The following is a 19,197-nucleotide window of genomic DNA, read 5'->3' on the forward strand; positions in this document are numbered from 1 at the left end:
TTCATCATGGAAGTAACTTCCTTCTATCTATCTTTCTATCTATCTATCTATCTTTTTTTTAACATGCAGTGTATTAGCTTTGAAGCCTTGAAGTCTCAAGATGACCACTGAACTTACCTCCCCAAAAACTGTACTTCCCCTCGATGGTGATGAGGAATAGAGGTGTATTTTCCCAAGTCCCCCTCTGGCCGGGTTACATTATACCCAGCGTAGTGAACTCTGCAAGGCAACATAAAATTGACTGAATACATTTCAGAACAAAAAAAAAAAAAAAAAAAAAGGAAAACAAAAACAGATTTAGGAACTCCAAACTTCCCAGCCCAAAGTCTCCCTTCTTAGAAGAGGCAAATGCGATTTACAAAATACAGGTAGGATCTAGAACCTTGGTTGCTGGGCAACTTGTTCCTCCACAAACCTGTTCCAAAGGTCATCATCCTCTCCTCCCCAACCCCAGAAGGCATTGGGGAAGCCATTGATCTTCTTAAACTGCTCCACTGTCAGGCCACTGACCCCACCGAAGAACTCCTTATATGGAAGACTACAAAAGAGAACAGGACAGTGTCCCATGTCAGTGAGGACAGCTGGCCACACCTGTGCCACCTCGAACGTGCTTTGACATACATTTCTATTTTCCACAAAAACAAGCCAATTGAGACAGAAAAAAGGTGTTCTGAAAAATGTGGATAGAGAAACAAAACATTCTCCTAGAAGAGCAAAGCAAGTACTTACATTAAATGTAAAATAAAAACATGCGTGGCAACTGAAATCTAATACTCTTACTTTATGACTCAAACCCAGTGTTCAAAAAGTGCATAACATTCTCACAAAAAAAAAAAAAAACACACACACACACACACACACATTTAAACATGCTAGTAACTATGCCGGATCTTGCCAAATTAAAAGCATTTAAAAATATTAACTGTCTTTATTTATTAACATATTATTTGTTACATAGAAAAGGTAAATTTAAATGGGGAAGAAATACATGTTTAATTAACTAATGAACTATTTCTAAAATTACTTTACCTATTTGGGTTAAACACAAAATACTCATAGATATTTGATATATACATTAAAATATTTCCTGCATATTTATTATGGGGAGTTGCCATGCTGCACCTGTAGAGGGTCCGGCTTATTTTGTAGGAGTCCTTGTATGAGAACAACTTGTAGGAGTCAGTTTTCTCCTCTACCATGTGGAGATCAAACTCAGGTCCTCAGGCTTGCTACAAGTACTTTTACCTGCTGAGACATCTCACCAGCCCTAAATATGTTTATTTCTAATGGGCTAGTATTTAAGTGGAGGGGGGGGCTTATTTTCAATTTGTTTTATTTTCCCTACTTTCTCTAATTCAAATTCCAAGGAGCTGGTCAAACCCTGAAACATTTTAAATGTCTATAACATTTACTTATTTGTGTGTGTGTGTGCCTTTAGAGAGGGCATTATCAGAGGACAACTTTTGGGAGTTGTATTCTATATGTAACAGAAATAAGTCTAAGTAAAATGAAAGTATCCTAAATGCACTAAAGAACATCAATATTTAAAAAAAAAATCTTAATAGAGCTGAGACCCTTTAATACAGTTCCTCATATTGTGGTGACCCCCAACCATACAATTATTTTCGCTGCTACTTCATAACTGTGATTTTGCTACTGTTACGAATCATAACGTAAATATCTGATATGAAAGATATGATATGCAATGCCCACTGGTTTAGAGGAAAAGAGATGCACCAAACACCATTATATTAAGCAAAGCAAGTCAAACTCAGCAAGACAAATGTTACACAATTTCTCTCATCTGTAGAACCCTAGCCCTTACGGAGATGATGTATGTAAAAGTATATCTATGTAGGAGCATGACTCTCAGGGGGAAGGAAAGAGAAAATCAGGAGGGGGAGGGGGAAGGAAGGGGAACAGAGTCCCCAATGTACAGGACCGTCTTCATGTCACTGTGTGCATGCAATGGATATTTGCCAATCAGATTGCACTTTAAAACAGTGGGTATTTGGTTACGACGAGGGAGCATTATCCATGGTAAGGCCTAATTGAGAGGTCCGCATCTGAGTCATCTGCTTGTGTTTTCCCTAAGCCTTCTGTCAATACTGGATCATTAACTTCAACTTGGCTGCTGCAGATTTCATACTCAGATTAACAATTATTTACATAATAAAGATATTTAAAGGGGGCTGGGGAGATGATTCACTATGAAAAGTGCTTGCCATGCAAGCTTGAGGAACTGAGTTTGAATCCCCAGCACCTACATAAAAAGCTGGGCACAGAGGAATGGGCCAGTAGTCTCAGCTCTGGCAAGAGGAATGTCCGTGAGGCCTATTGGCCATCCAGTCAAAGCACTTGGCAGACTCCAGGTTCAAAATCAGATATAAAGAGATTGATAAAGAAACACAACAGCAAGCTCTGACTTCAGACACGGACACACGTATGCATATATACCTGCCTACACACACACACACACACACACACACACACACACACACACACAGAGCACTGTGTTTGCTTCTTATAATCACAGAACACATGGTCTTCAGAAGGGCAGATCTGGACCCTGAACCATCCCTAAGGGGGCCGGGCAGGGCATGGGTGGAAGGGGGGGGCAGCATAGGTCACATAGCTTGCATACTTCAGGATTAGGGTCTATGATCCAAGAGAGCAGCCCCACAAATGGGCTCTATTGTCCAAGGCAGAGGAAAGCAATTTGAGAGGAACATAAGAAAGCCCCGAAGGGTGAGAACCCACTTTAAAATCAATGTGTGCACTACAGGAGCCAGGTTCTCCCCCCCCCCCCACTACTCTGTGTGATCACAATTGGACAAACCAGTCTTGTCCTGGCCCCCTAGAACATGCTGGAGTCAGGGATAACACGCACCAGGCTCCCGAGCAGTCTCAAGTGGAGGCCCAACATGCTGCCACAGGCACACTATACAGCATCCAGAGCCCACACTCTACTCACATGTACATGTACTTGTCCAGCTTTGCTGCAAAGTGACGCGGCATCTCTCCACATCCGTAATAGTTCCGGTCATTCTCAGGCAGATGGTCCACATCATGGAAGATCACACAGTCCCAGGCGCTGTCTTTCATGGCCTCTTTGAAACCCACGTTAAAGAGCATCGCACGATTGAATGGTTGTGTGCCAGTCTCCACAGCAGAGAAAACCAGAAACGCACTCAGACTTGGTCATGGGATATTTGCCATCACTTATTAATTTATTGTATCATGGTCAAATAATAATTTTATCTTGGTAATGAAATAAACAAGTCAGAAGCTTGTCAGGCTTTCCAAATACAGTCAGGCACCACTTACCAATGGAGGGTTTGTTCTGAGGTGCCTTTGAGTGACCAACAGCACAGACATTAGAGTCATTTACACAAATTATGGGGACCACCATTGTACATGCATGTTGCTGCTGACTGATGATGTCATCACAGGGCACATGACTGCATACTGTTTAAAGTTTCTTATGACATATTTTGATGATGAAGAAGGCTGTTACTATCTTCTATTGGCAGATAGTTTTATATATACATATTATCATATATATATATACATACATACATACATACATACATACATACATACATATATATATATATATATATATAACTGCTTTACTCCAAACATGCCAGATCACAGACTGTATATGACCAAAAAATAAAGATAAAATAGTAAAAAAAAAAAAACCACATTACGCATAAAACAATGAAAAGAAAGAATGTGCTGTACTTTTTACTGCTGCTTTTGGTGATACTAAACATGAAGTCAGTAGTGGCGCAGGGAGATGTCTCAGCAGCCAAGAGCCCTGTCTGCTCTAACAGAGGAACCAAGTGTGTACCCAGCACCCATCTGTGACTCCAGCTTCATGGAGTCTGGTATCTCTCACCTTCTCAGGACCTGTATTCAATAGCACGTACCCACTTAAAGCAATAAAAATAAGTAATTTTTATTAATACAGGAGGGAGAGGGTATGACTCGGTGATAAGAATGCTTGCCTGGTATGATTGGGATCCTGGATTTGCTCCCTAATGTGGGAGATGGGGAGAAGATTAAGGCAGGAAACTGAGGGCAACTCCCACGCAGACCTTCTCTACATTAACAAGACAGGCGTCCTCTTGGCAGGACAGATGCACTCTGAAGGACTTTGAAGTCTTGATGTTTACAATACATGAGAGCATTTTAGACAGCATACACTCCCTCCCCCCCCCCCCTTCCTTCCTATTGTAGCCATCCTACATGAGGGCGCACTGGTAACAGTTTCCTTTTTTACCCTGTATCTCTGCTTATGGTAAGACAAGAACATTTTAATGGACACAATAGAGGAACGTGTTACATAAAATCCAAGTTCCTGTATTGCAACGCTTTCCTTTATTCAGGATAATGACAGAAGTCTGCTGCAAGCAACACAGCTTGGTTCGGCATCTAAAGATTAAGAACATTCACAAATGCCTTAGCACATTTCACAAAATCTTTTCCCAACACCTAAGAAAAGGGATCTGGCAGGAGTGAAGAAGCCACACAGGGCAGCCAGCATCAGAATGCAGCCTCGGGAGAGACATCAATCAGCATGGGCACGGGTCCTCATGGACCCGAGGCCATAGAAGGCACACAGCTTTTATAAGGCAGGGAAGGTAAATTATAATGTTATTATTGGTTCATCAGTATCGGCTTTGATATGCTATCTTTTTTCAAGGTTTTAAAATCTGCTTCTATTAAATGTGGACCTGATACTTAGAGGTTTAGGCAGAAGAATTTCCATTTCTAACCCATCTTCATCAACCAATAGTGTGCTTCTTCAACTCTTCTGCATGCTTAGTTTGGCGTCCATGTCCACACTTGGATGCCATCTCTTGCTTTGTTAACAGCACACATTTTCTAGACTTCTTCCTCTGGAGGCAGAGGAGTTAAACCACACCGTTGCCCTTCCCTCCCACCTCCCAATATGGCTGCCTTGATTTTGGGTTGAATTAATGAAGTGTAAGTTACTAGCACTGTGTAAAAATATTTCTTCAGTGCTGAGTGAGTTGATATTTTTCCTCTGTGGAGAACATTAATTAGTTTCCTGTGTAACTAGAAAGGTCAGTTGATATGACCCGCACCTTTAGTAACTGATGTAATTACAGGAATTTCAAAACCTGTTCTGGTTCCCTATTTCCTCAGCTCAGTTCCCGTTGTCCTCATGCCAGTCATGATCCACCATGGCTTTCATGTGGCTTACTTAATTTGCCGAATTATGTTTTTCAGGCTTGCGTGCGTGCGTGCGTGCGTGCGTGTGTATTTCATCAACAAATGACTAAAATGCCACACCCTTGAATTGATATTCTGGGTTGAAAGTTCCGGGGCAAAGTACCTTTCTTTTTCTAGAATCTGTAAGTTGTAAGTCTTCTTGTAGACACCTGCAATGGCAGGATTGTTCATGCATTCCTGATTCCTACCTGTCATTTTCCCTGTAGTCTTTTTAATACCTTTTCTTTTGCATTTGTATTCTAAAATTGGAAAATACTATGCTTTACAATGGATGTATGTTTATTCACATGTGCATTGTGGGGGGGCTCTCACCTAAAGACGTGCTTTTTGCTTCAGGAAATCTGTGTGTGTGTCTATCTTTCTGACTGTCTCTGTCTCTTCTCTGAAGTGGGCTTCTCCATGTAGCCCAGGCTAGTCTGGAACTCTCTATGTAGACCAGGCTGGCCTGGAAGTCACCAAGATCTCTCTGCCACTGCCTCCCAAGTGCTGGGATTAGAGCTGTGCACCACCATGCCCAGCTTTGGAAATTTGTCTATCTTTTTTCTTTAGCCATTTCCTTCCTAAAAATATTTTTGCTGCTGTGGTTCTTCCAGAATTCTGATGAGTGGTATGTTAGTTATACATTAATATATTAAAAATCACAGCAAAACTTGGTGACTTAAGAAAAGTCATATGTGGGGGGCTGTAACTCGCTGACAGTGCTGGATCCCTAGCACTGTTCCCTACGAAAAATGAACAGAAATAAAAAGGCAGTGCTCACTTACGACGCTGAACACGGCATCTATAGAAATGGAACTCTCAGCAGAGCAGCGAGCCTCGCCTCTGTTTCCTCTCATCTGAGGCTATGGCTGGAGGCCTGGTCAGGGCAGGTGAAAGATCGACTCTCAAAGTGGCTCATTCATGTGATAGGCAAGATGATGCCAGGAAGTCATTCCTTCTCCATAGGCCATCCAGGACAACCTCAAGACGTAGCAGCTGGCCTTCCAAGATGGTCAGGCTGAAGCAGTTATGTGTCAGTGGCCGACTCTCAAATCAGGACTGACTCTTCTGTGGTAGTGGTTTCCCCAGGCAACTCACCTTGTATCCCACGGGCCTCTTGGAGGGTGGTTATCCTCACATAAAAGTGGTTCTCTTAGACTCCCCTCTCTTATATTTTGGTCCTGCTATAGGGGTTATTTTGTCTTCCAAACTATTCTTTCAAAAGCTTTCCCTACCACATTTCCATCCCACTGACACTCTACTCCGATTGCTCTTCCTTTATGGCAAACATTCCCATTTCAGAAATGGCCTTTCCTTTTCCCTTAGCTCCGTGGGTCCAAATTCTGAGCCTTTGTTGATTCTGTCTTTGGGGTTTCTTTGTTCTCTCGTTACTTTGCTTGACTGTGTCTCCTTTGTGAACATTTTCTTTAAAACCTGGAGCTCTGTGGCTGCCTACTCATGTGTGGATAAAATACTACAAAGCTAAGGAGATTTCCATAGTGTTCATGCCACATATCACTGTATCAGTAAATAATTCTACGCTAATAAAACCCAACCCAACCACTGTTTGCAATGTCCTGTGCCACCAGAGCCCAAGATGTCATCATATCCTTTTCGATGACTGCAGAAACTTTCTAACTGGCCTCCTTCTTTCCTTCCTATCTCACCTGCGAGAGAACCCATTGAGGTTTCTTAAGTTGTCTGCATATCACATAACTTAATTTACTATCTCTCCCATCCAGAACAGTAAGGGGCTTTGGTTAGTGTGATGGAGAGTCTCAATGAGGGATTGTCTACAGATCAGGCTGACCTGTGGGCATGCACTGATTAGCATGGTAAGACCAAGCCCACTGCAGGCGTATCATTCCCTAGCTCTGGGTCCTGAACTATATGAGAACAGAGAAGAAGAAAGGAGAAGCAGATATGAGTGTATTCATCTGTCTCTGCTCTTGACTGTGAATGCAATATTTCATCTCCATTTATACAATAGCTATCTAATCTCTTCCTCATTATCCCTTTGTGCAAAGTGAGTTCTGGTCTTTCTGTTCTGTTACCTTAAATGTGCTTGCAGGTTTCTATAAGAAGTCCTTTTGCAATTTCTCCCCCATTCTCAGTAGAATACAACAAAATTAATAATGGACAAAGTGTGGCCTAATTTGTATTACTAAAGGCTGCTAATTTTTGTGGCTATTATTCAGATTTTTTACTGAAGACTATTTTTTTTTTTTACTAAGGATTGAAGAATATCCAATTAAAAGTTTTTCTTTTATGGCTTATTCTGAATTTAAAAAACAAAACAAAAACAAAACACTTCTTGGCTTTTATTACATGGCGAATGTGACCCTTCTTTATGTTTTATTCCTGGTGCATATGTTGGCACGTCTCTAGCTTTTGTATTCTCCTCATTGAGACAAGATCTCACTGTGTAGCTCTGCCTGGCCTGGTTGGTGCTCCCTGTGTAGACTGGGCTGGCCTTTTCACAAAGATCCAACTGCCTCTGCCTCTCAAGCGCTGAAATTAAAGGTGTGTGAGGTGACACCTGACCAAAACATGTGTACTTTTCAAGATGGCAACTTATACTATAAAAGTTGACCTTTTACAAAATGATAACTAGTCAGAATGTTAAGCTGCTTTCCCGATAGTTGTTGCTGTGGATCTACATTGCTGACAGAAGCTGCTAGCTTTCCTTTTTGAAACCTCAGCCACCCTTAGTGTGCAGGAGGTGAATGCTCTCTGGAGTCCTGTGCTGTTGAATGACTTTGTGTATATGATAAAGACATCTACCAGAGCAGCTGAGATCTGCATTTTAATTTTCAAGCCTGTTAGGTCTGAACCTCAGCCTTGACCGATATAAACCAGGAACACACATTTGATAGTACAGGACAACCGAAGGCACCCCAGGAAGCCAGAAGACCGAGAGGTGTGCATGGCTTTGCCTCCTCTCTGAAGATGAAGTGAGAGACGAAGGTCTGTTATTAACCCACAAGGATGAACTCACTTCCAACAAAGAGGCTAACGAGGAAAAGATTAGCTGTTTCATAAATGATGATGAAATGACTGAAAACTCATAGGCCAAACGAGAAACACCCAACCCTTCATCCTTACCTCACTCCACATACAAAGATTAACTCAGAGGGATTAACCCAAATAGGAGAGCTAAAACCACCAGGAATATTCTGGAAGAAAACATTCTAAAAGTACCCAAGAACCGTTCTCAACTGCAAAATAAGAAGCAGAAACTATGAAAAAAAAATCAAATAATTGGACTTTATTAAAACTGACACCTTTACTTTTGAATAAAACCCTGTTCATGGCTGAGTATGTATCTCAATGGTAGAGTACTTACATAGCAGGTGCAGGGCTCTGAGTTTAATCCCAGCACTGAAGGGGAAACAACAAACACTATCAAGAAATTAAAGGGCAGACCACAGTCTGAAGATAAATACTTGCCAAACCTGATGCACAAAAGACCTACAACTAGGACACAAAGAATTCTGCAAACCAACAAAAGGACACCTCAATTAAAATAACAGAAAAAGATGAGACTTCCTAATCTATATGAACAGCAAAGGCATAAAATGATGACCACCCTAAACGGGTAAGAAACATGAAAGATGCAACTAGACTCTACAGACTCATTAACCATGACAAGTGTGGGAAAGAATGCAATGTGATTGGAAAGGCCAGCATCATGGCAAGCTTTAATTGTCAACTTGACACAACCTAGAATCACCCCAGAACAGAGCCTCAATGAGAGACTGCCTATGTTGGGTTGGCCCAACCCAACATAATGGTGAGGGCAGAGCCAGCCCACTGCAGGTGGCACTGTTTCCTGCCTGTCTGGAACTGTGGGCATGGAGAAAGGAGGCTGAGCTAAAGCCAGCAAGCAGGTGAGCACATAATCACCTATTCTTAGCTCCTGGCTGTGGGAGTGATGGCTATTTTAAGTCCCTGCCATGATGGACTATAACATGGAGTTGTCAGCTAAAATAAGTCCTTCCCCCTGAGTTGCCTTTTATCGGGGTATTTTATTACAGCAACAGGGATGAAATGTTCGGTATACATTAGTACAGAATACACTGCCTACCGCTGAGGTTACAGAGAGGCCTAAGTCAGTAGAGACCTCTCTCTTCAAGGGTTAGCACACTATTTTAGGTTCCTGAGACAGAGCTTTACAAATGAATAGAAATGAAATAACTACACTTATAGTCTTTAAACAAAGGCACAGACTGCAGCAGCAAAGCGAAGCCACTTCAATTCTATGGAGACTATGTCAGCTTGCCTAGTGTCCATTCAAGGCAAATGGAATGGAGTTTTTGTTTGTTTTGGTTTTTTCTTTGCCAATATTTATTAACTCTACTCTCTTCCCGTTTACCTCTTGTTGGGAAAGAAGTCTAGACTCCCATCTGGAAGGGATCCTGGGCATCACAGATTTGCTTGTCTATGTAATTTCTTTGACCTGTCAGTCATTGGATGGGCATTTCCTTACTGAGCCAGTCTCTCTGCTGTGGAACAGGATAGTGTTCTATGCTCACATCAGCCTAAGTGCAGCTGAGGAGCTGTGTGTGTGTGTGTGTGTGTGTGTGTCTACAACAGAAACAGTCAAGGCTCCACTACCAGGAAAGGTAATTGTGAACATGGGAAACTATAAAAACAGAATAGAAAATGTTCATTACACACAATTTCTCTCTTTAAGGGTTCCTACCTGGCTGTCCTCAGGCTCCCCTAATTATCTAGTAAGGTCAAGGCAACATTAGCTTTCAAGGCTAGCCTGCAGTAGTAGACAGAGCAGTCCCCCATCAAGCTTTGTCAGGGTTCCACGCTGACACAACGTGAACCCTTTATCCTTCACTTCATGTATCTAAGTTCATAGGTCAAAAGCAGAAAGCACCTTCTAAACAGAACACAGTGGATGTGTCTGAGGTCACTCATAATTCAGAATAGGAAAGGCATTGATGACACCCCAGCATGCACTGCTGTAAGTTCCAGACAGTTGTATCCCGAGTATCCTGGATTACAAAAGAAGTAGTGTTCCCAAGTAAACTGCCTTTAGTAGATGTTTGTAAGAACAAAGCACACTCATAAATACAAGAAAAGCAGAAGTAGAATGATGTTACAAGTCCAGCAGTTAACCCTGCAGAATGAGCATCATCCAGTTACTTATAAACCAGGCTCACAACCCAGTAGGTAGTATAAAGCCATAACGTATATCAAAGCCATCATTTCAAAGTCAACCATACCCTCTGCTCTATTTATTTGACCAAACTGCAATTATTACAAGAAAAAATTGCAGGGTCAATCCCAAGTATGATTTTATGCAATTGTAAATCCAAGGATGAGTCACCGATGGACCTTGGCTGAGTATTCTTAATCAAATCCCATCTGAAGTTGAAGTTTTAGAATATTTAGTGGCTTTTTGAAAACTTTCCTCACCTGTTCGATGACATAAAAGGCAAATTCCAGCCGCTGTTTCTGGAGCATCGGAATCAGGTGCAGGAAAAAAATGGGAAGATGTTCATGGCGGTTGCGGAAGGGGATAAGAACCGCCACCTTCAAAACAGAACAGAACCCCCGCAGCATGAGTAAGGTGGTGTTGCAGCAAGCCGTGCAAGTGCACACAACAGCTGAGCCCTAGAAACTCCTAGTGCCTTCAAGGCATAGCCCTGAGAATGCTCTCATCAGACTTACACCATGTATTCACACAGGCACAGCCCTGGCTTCACACCCTTCGAGGTCGTGCGAAGGTAGGAGAGACAGGTGTGCTCTGAACAATTCTTAAGCATCACTCACCCTGCTTCACACACACACACACACACACACACACACACACACACACACACACACACACATACACACTCACTCACTCACTCAAACTTCTAGGATTCAAACTTTGCTGGAAAAGCAAAACCTTATAGGCCAGTTTCTGGCCTTGACAAAGCTAAAGTGTCTTCTGATTTACTTTCCTTAATTTCTGAGTTAAATTGGCTTTATTGTAGCTGTTAACTTGCTAACAAAACTTGAAATCAACAAGCAAATTTTCTATACCTGATGAATTCCAAAACTCACCAAATTTTCAAACACTTTAACAAATGAAAAGATTACAAAAACATATCAACACCACTCTATATTATGGATTTTGAAAGAGCCATATGCCTGCAGTTCGTTGAAATTTTTACCTAGACCAAATACATTGACCCAAATTAATAATAATAATAACAATAACAACAACAATAGTAATAATAAAACACTACAAACAATTGAGAATGCTAAGTTCTGGAACTCATTTTACTTCTAAAATCAGGATATAACCTCAGGCATTGACACCACCAATAACAAATCAACAATGGAGCTAGCAAAGGTGAAACGTGCTTAGCTCGAATGGGTCCTGGACTGGGTTCCCAACTCCAGAGAAGGAAAGCAACGGTGACATTGAGCACATATACTGCCAGAAGTGCAAATGGGCCAAAACTGAGTAGAAGGTTTACTTAGAAGGAGACGGTCCAGCTTAGGAAACGTGAGGGCATCTAGACCAGAAAGGCCATGTTTCTCTTTCCTTTACTGATGTGACAGCTAGGACAGAGACAAGCTTTGAGGCTGGCATTGCTGTGGATGGTGTTACATTTGGTAGTCATAGGAACCACCGATGCCCTGTGGAGCCCACTCCCATTTGATTTGCTCCAAGAAGGTATCTCTGAGCTCAGAAAAATTATAGATACGTAGGAGGCCACCAAATGGGTGAGAGACTGTGTTAAAGATAGCCCAGGTGGAGGAGCTGAACATACAAGGATCAGCAAATACCAAGTTATAGCCTTTAATATAGTGAGTTCTTCAGTGGGCCATATGAAACATCAGGAGCTGGTTTGGGTTTGGAGGTTTTTTGTTTTTAATCTTAGTAAGAAACTGCAGATGGTATAAAAGAAAGTGTCCTGGCAAACAGAAGGAGCTAAACATGACATTCTAATAGTAAATGCATGTCCAGATCACAATCAGATATTACATTTTAAGTGACAGGCCTAAAGGTAGGTTTGTGTGTGTGTGTGTGTGTGTGTGTGTGTGTGTCTTTAAAATTCACTTAGCATTCCTATCTGTGAAGCAATATTGTTAATAGTTGTAATTTACTGTCGATAGAGTACAGTGTCTCGTGGTCATTAATATTGGGGGGTGACCAGCCTTTACTCCATGTGTGGACTTGTACACGCCCCTATTGGATGATGCAGCAGAGGAGATGGAAGACATCCGGTCATTGCCTTCTACACTCTATCTTTCCAAGTGCTTCTTTACCATCTCTTGTTCAAGAAAAATTACCCCATTCAGTTACGTCCCCTTTCCAAACCACTGAGCTTACTGAATTATTTCTGTACTTCCCCCCCTTGCTTATGTCCTCTTAAGTACACGGTGAAGGAACAATCAAGAAAATGTCTGCCATGCAGTCTTTGCCCAGCTAGGTCCTGCCCTATCTCATACTCACGCCCCAGCATGGAGCAGCTTTACACCAGGTTGGTTTAGAGCCCACCTGGATGTTGCCCCTGAATTAGATGAAAGCAAATGTGAGTTACTGAGCTCTCATTCTCCTGGGGTGTTTTAGTTCTACCTTCCTTGTCTTCCTCATTTCCAGTGCCTACAGGAACAAATTTCAGACTGACAAAGAAGGGAGGTGGTAGGTAATTCTTGTCTGTTCTCTCTACAAGAGGATAGTGTCTAATGACTTTCTTCAAGACTTGCCTTGTGAAACTGAACATCTCGTGTAGGCTGAAGCAGGTGGCTAAGACCCAACCCTGAGGGCCCTTGGGTGAGATGAGGGACTTTGAGCCTCTAATTAGGACAGCAGCATCAGGCCTTAGCCTGTAGGTATCAGACCTCCCTGGAACCCTGCACAGAAAGCCAACGTCGTAGAAAAACAGCTGAAAAGCCCTGATTTCTTCCTCTCCAATTCCCCTGTGGAAACATGCCCACCTCCATAAGATGCCTGACCTGTGAAGAATCTTCCTCTCAACCCTGCAGTATCCGGGATGCCCACAGAGCTCTGGACTAATACTGGAAGAGTGCAGTGCAGATGGACTTGGTACTTAAATAAAGAAAGGGAACAAAAAGATTAAGGTTCAAGTGGGGAGCGGACTCTTACCCGTGTCTAGTAACTGCTTGCTTTCTTCTCTCAGAATCCCATGGCATGACAATGGGGCATTATGAGAATCACACATGGGGATGAAGGCAGAGGGAAATTAAACATGGCGCGTATAGCTCACCTCTGAAGGGCTTCAAACTTCCTACTGCTGTTTTAATTCTGCTTAAAACTAAAGAGTATATTTCACTGTGATGGTTGTTTTGAGTTGTCAACTTGCCGACATCTGGAGTTACCTAAAACTCAAGCAGCCGAGCACACCTAGGAGGGACTGTTTTCTTAATTAATCCATGTGAAGTGGAAGATCCACTTCTAATCTGGACCTTTTGAAAGATCCACCTTCAATCCGGTGCAATACTCTGCAAGCAGCCTGTATAAAGACACGGGAGAAGGAAGCTTGCCTGTCCTCACTCCCACCAGCTAGTCCATCCCTTCACTGGCATTAGAGCCTACTTCTTTGGGATTCCAGTGTATACTGAAGACCATCTGAGGCACCAGCCTTGTAGACTGAGAAACTACTGAATTCTTGGACCTTCCATTGGTAGACAGCCATTGCCGAACTATCTGGTCTACAGCCTCTTCTCTCTCTCTCTCTCTCTCTCTCTCTCTCTCTCTCTCTCTCTCTCTCTCTCTCTCTCTCTCTCTCTCTCTCTCCCTAAGCTCTAGAGAACCTTGACTAATAAATTTACAAAGGTGGCACAAAGCTCAAGTAAGTGTTATCATATAGCATCTATATAAAAGAAGCTAACTCTTTTAATCCCTAAATTATTTTGCTCCCAGGAATTCCTCCAATCCTATTCAGTCATGTGAGTATGTAGCCCACTTACAGATCTAATTAAGAATGACCCCTGTGTTTCCCGCTGTTCCAGAAAGTAAAATATGCTAGAAAATTTAAGACTCCTCCAGTGCAAACCACGGTAAGTAGAACGAACACATTTTCTGATCCCTAACATCCCAGCAGTACGACACACGTCATGTGTCTTGTTTACATGCTAGCATCAGTCTCCATGGCATCCCTCAGTCTTCATGATAATGTTTTTCCTCACAGAGCGTTCAGCATATGCGCTCATCACTCAAGTAATAAAAATAACCCACTTTCCAAGGGCATTTTCTAAAGTAGACTGTTCCATATTGGCACAACTGTTCAGAGAGGATCTAGCAAGAAATATGAAAATTAATTCATGCAATTATAAAAGAGTATTTTCCAAATCTCATACTAAAACCCACTGAAGCAGCTTTGTAACTTGCTTGAGGTCATGAGAAAAACAAACTTTTATTTATTCACTTTTAATAAGGCCACAAACGCATTTATTAATCTCAAAAGGCCAACTCGACAAAATTGTGTCATTTACTCATGCAAAGTTTTCTGCTGACCATGAGGGATGAAGAGAGAAATGCATGCATCCCTGAACAGAAGGAGTTCAAGGCCAGGTCAATGATGTCACATGATCTTTATCAGACAACGAACAGCGTTCTCCTCCCTTCTTTTGTTTATTTTTTTCTAACATGCAACTATGTTAGAACACTGGTATTTTTTAAAGGACTATTTTCAGGTTAAAGGCATATGAAAATCCTTGAGGGCATTCCACCTGTTTGATGATTTCTGTTTTCCTTTCAGGTGCATAGTACCATGCTGGACTCTAACATAGCACCACTATACAAATTTTCATTCAGGGTCCGTTTCACAGCATTGAGTACAACTTCCAACCAGTTCTCTTTGTTATTGTTTTGTTTCTGCTTGTTTTGTTTTAGTGCACAAGAGGCTGGCATACTCCCTTACAGTTTTTTTTTAAACAAAATATTAAATAGAATTCTGACCTGTCAAATGCCTGTGCTCTGCCTTCTGAAAATCAAGCGAAAAGCTCAATGCTCCCTTTTCAAGTTTGAGACTGACCTCTGAGAGGCCTCTGGTGACTGACTGAGACAGCTTGGCAGGCCCAAGTTGACCCCAACTGAAAATAAGGACATTAGCATCCTTCCTATGAGTTTTTAGTTCCAGAAACTGGTGGGAAATGCTGGCAGGCATCAGCAGTTGTTGGCAGCGGCCTCTCCTCTGAGCAAGGTAGCACCGAAAAGAGGTCCATTCTGCAAGTTAAACCAGTCTCCCTTCTTCACCGGAGATGCTGAAACCCTGAACACGTGAGCTGAACACACTCTGCATACACAGGTGCACAAAGTGACAGCACTGACCATGAGCAAACTGTAAAGGGTGGTGCGCTAAATACACGCTTGCTTTCATTTTATCAAAACCAAAGAAACAGTTTGCTCTCTGTTTTGAACCAAGCACATTCTTGTCCCCAAATTCTTAGTCACTGTCACGCAGCCTTTGAGGAAAACTGCCTCACCTTCCATCTGGGCTTACAGTCTTTGGGCCTCCAGTGGCCTCCTGGCCCAATCTCTGTGTCCTTGGAGAAGAGCTGATGAACTTCATCAAAACTGATCTCACTCACATTGACATTGAGGAATCCCCCTGCAAGTCAAAACACATGAAGGCCCAGCATCAGTCACAGAGTGATGGGCAGTATGGGTCATTCCTGTGGTCACCATGTACTTACTGAGTAACACATCCCTTCACTTTCAGATGGAAGCCTGTATGGCCACCCTCACTACATTTGACATACTGGCTGAAGAAAGTGAAGTTCTTTAGCCCTTTGCTTTTCAGTGAAAACACTTTTAAGGATATATATATATATATATATATATATATATATATATATATACACATATATGCATACATATGTACGCATATATGTGTAATATGTGTATATATATATATTTAATATATTTGGAAAATGTTAAACTTCGCTCTAACATACCACACTCTTATAATTTAACAGCTACTCAAGTGTGCGTGGTGTGTGTGTGTGTGTGTGTGTGTGTGTGTGTGTGTGTGTGTGTGCATGAATGTTTCTACGTGTGAATGGTGTGTATGTAGAGTTCAGAGGATGACTTCCTCTGGTCTCAGCCTTGTGTTTGAGACAGGGCCTTTCTGGCCTGAAACTTTGCCAAATAGGCTAGGTGAGCTACAAGCTTACAGAATCCACTGTCTTTGTCTCTCATCTCTCCATCACAGGGATTATATGCATGCACCAACACATCTGGCTTTTTGCGTGAGTTCTGGTGATGTGAACTCAGGTCCTCACGCTGGGGAGGCACAAACCCTCCAGATCATCCATCTCCCGAGCCCTTAAAACTATAAAGAGTCAAATGAGTGACCTGTGGGGATCTAAATCCTAGAGCCTACTACAGGACACTGTTCTTTCTCTGCTTCAGCTTCCTTGTCTGTAGGAGAGTTAGTGATGCTGCCCTCCAAGGTAGCCATAGCCATTGGATTCAAAAGCCTGAAGTATCGGCAGGCTCCACAGTCACAGATACAATGGCCCTCAGATCAAAACATTTGAGGGGGGAGGAGCTGGACATTGGTGGTGGTCTACAGATCGAGCCAGGCTCCAAAGCAATACAGAGAAATCTTGTCTCAGAAAGCCAAAACGAAACAAAAAACATTTGGGAGGGAAAAGTCTGTCGTGTAGACATTTTTCTTGTCACTGTTCCCTAAACAAGCAGCACACGTGATCACTACAGTTATTAGCTATGATCACTAATCTAGAAGTGATTGAAAGCATGCATGAGGCCATGCGTAGGGTACATGTAAATATGACATTTTATGTAAGGGACTGAGGTGTCCATGGACTTAGGTACTCTGGGCAGGAAGAGTCCTGAAATCAATTCTGCACAGGCCCTGGGAGAGAAATGTCACCTGTAGGAAGGACAGGGGACAGGACAGATACTAGATATACTCCATAAATATTGGCTGCTATTACTATTATTTCCTGACATCCTTCCCCACCCTCCACCCCTCCAGAAAGTGAACACAGGGCCCCATATAAGCTGCTGAGGCAGGAGAGAAAGAGATAAGTTAAAGATCCAAGTAGCTACTTTGCATTTCTCACTGGCTGAAGGTCAAGAATCTACAGTACAACTGGTAAAATTAAACTTGCTACAAAGACAGTGCTTAGCATCCCAAAGGGTGGTGAAAACAGCAAATGATGCCTTCTTGGGGCCAGAATGAGTGTGGGCTTGAGCTGCATGCAGCCTGTCAGCACTACTCCAGACCCCAAATATAAACAGTGCACCTCAGGAGACCACCGTACAACTTCACTTACAACAGAAAAAAAAGGGGGGGGGTTTACTTAAGATAAATAAGCAACCCTCTCACATATTTTTAAACTTTAAACTTGTACCTCTGTTGAAACTTTATTGTAAATTACATTCTTTGAACATTGTAACTTACAAAGCCACATAACCATGTATGCAGCCACCTAAAGACACTTATGGGGGACTCTTGCTCTTGAGAAGCCCACACCCATGTCTTTGGTGTGTGGTCTCCTTTCCTTGTATGCCTCACTGTCTAAATACCTTTGCTTCACCCTGGCTGGTCCTGAAATGCTTCTTTTGCAGTGTAATCAAGGACCAGGCTTTACCTGAGAAGAGGTCTCTACAGCACCTCCCTGCTCATGCTGATACCACTACTGAGCTAAATCCCGTTACTGACTTGTTTGTTGTTAGAGAGAGATGAAGACAATAGTAGTAGTATCCTAGGCTAGCCTTGAACTCCCGTGGGCTGGATGCTTGGGTTTGGTAGTGCTGGTGACTGAACCTAGGACACACGTTAGGCATGTGTTCTATCACTGAGCTATATCTCATCCACCCAGCTGGTCTTAACTGTGAAAGAAAGCCTCGCCAAGCTGACCAAGCTGGTGCTTTAGTTGCAATCGTTCTGTCTTGGTCTCCTGAGGAGCTGGGATTACAGACGCCACAGCAGCAGGTGCAGCTCTAGCCTTGAACTCTCATTCTCCTGCTTCTGCTTTCTGGCCAGGCTTACAGGCATGCACCACCACAACTGGCCTCCTGACATGCTGTGTGTGTGTGTGTGTGTGTGTGTGTGAGAGAGAGAGAGAGAGAGAGAGAGAGAGAGAGAGAGAGAGAGAGAGAGAGGTTAGAGCAGATGCCCTTGGAGGCCACAGGCATCAAAGCCTCAGTTGTAAGCAGTAATATAACTACTAAGCTATCCTAATCCTGCCCACCCCCAGCAGCTCTTAAGGAAGTAAATTTGCATATATAAGCCAACATATTTATTCTGAGTGCCTGCCCCTAGTTATACAAAGCTGAAAAGCCAGGGATTTCTAAGATGCTCTTGGTCTAAAAAGCACTGAGTATCCAATGTAACACGGTTCTCCCTGTGAAATGAGCCTGAATCTCTCCTAATCTAGTCAAGTCCTTAACTAAGAGCTGGAAGCTTCTCATTTCTCACTGGAACTGTATATCAGCCCCTCTCTAATGTCCCTCAACACCACCCCCATCTCCAGTGACAGCCAGGAAGACTCGGAACTGTACAGCAGCTGCTCACAAACTTCCCTCCCCCAGCATCCCCCATCTCTGATGAAAGCCGGGAAGACGGAACCACAGGTCATCTTTTAACAGTTAACTAACCTGACACCTGCTGAAGTCCAGAGTAGGCACAAATCAGTCTACAATGTCCTCCAGTCAATTCCCCCTTCTAACTTCCTCATCTCATAAAGGAAATGTTTCTGCATCTTCAGAGACTCTCACAGCCACAACCGCACACAGGAAACACTTGGTTCCTCCCCAGACAACCCTGCCTTTCCTCTCTGTATGCTCAGGTGTCTTCTATGGCCTCCCCTCCTGTCCTACCTCATCTGATGAAGAAGGCCATCAGAGGCTGCAGGCAGTATGCATACATGTTACATAGCAGCATTTGTGGATGTAATTGCCTATATTCCCCAGAGTGAGCTAGGGAGAAAAATCCACCTTCT

General features: G+C 42.7%; 1 protein-coding gene across 1 annotated transcript in view; it reads right to left on the reverse strand.

Annotated features, from left to right (window-relative positions):
* B4galt6 (beta-1,4-galactosyltransferase 6) overlaps positions 1-19,197 on the reverse strand; it is a 62,761-nt gene that overhangs the window by 3,817 nt on the left and 39,747 nt on the right. The window contains exons 4-8 of the mRNA XM_051202067.1: positions 15,709-15,833; positions 10,678-10,794; positions 2,975-3,162; positions 416-538; positions 118-219 (exon numbers count right to left, since the gene is read on the reverse strand). Of these exons, the coding sequence (XP_051058024.1) occupies positions 118-219; positions 416-538; positions 2,975-3,162; positions 10,678-10,794; positions 15,709-15,833 (655 nt within the window). The remainder of the gene's footprint in view (positions 1-117; positions 220-415; positions 539-2,974; positions 3,163-10,677; positions 10,795-15,708; positions 15,834-19,197) is intronic.

The sequence above is a fragment of the Phodopus roborovskii genome, unplaced genomic scaffold (assembly GCF_943737965.1).
Source record: "Phodopus roborovskii unplaced genomic scaffold, PHOROB, whole genome shotgun sequence".
In the NCBI taxonomy this organism is placed as follows: Eukaryota; Metazoa; Chordata; class Mammalia; order Rodentia; family Cricetidae; genus Phodopus; species Phodopus roborovskii.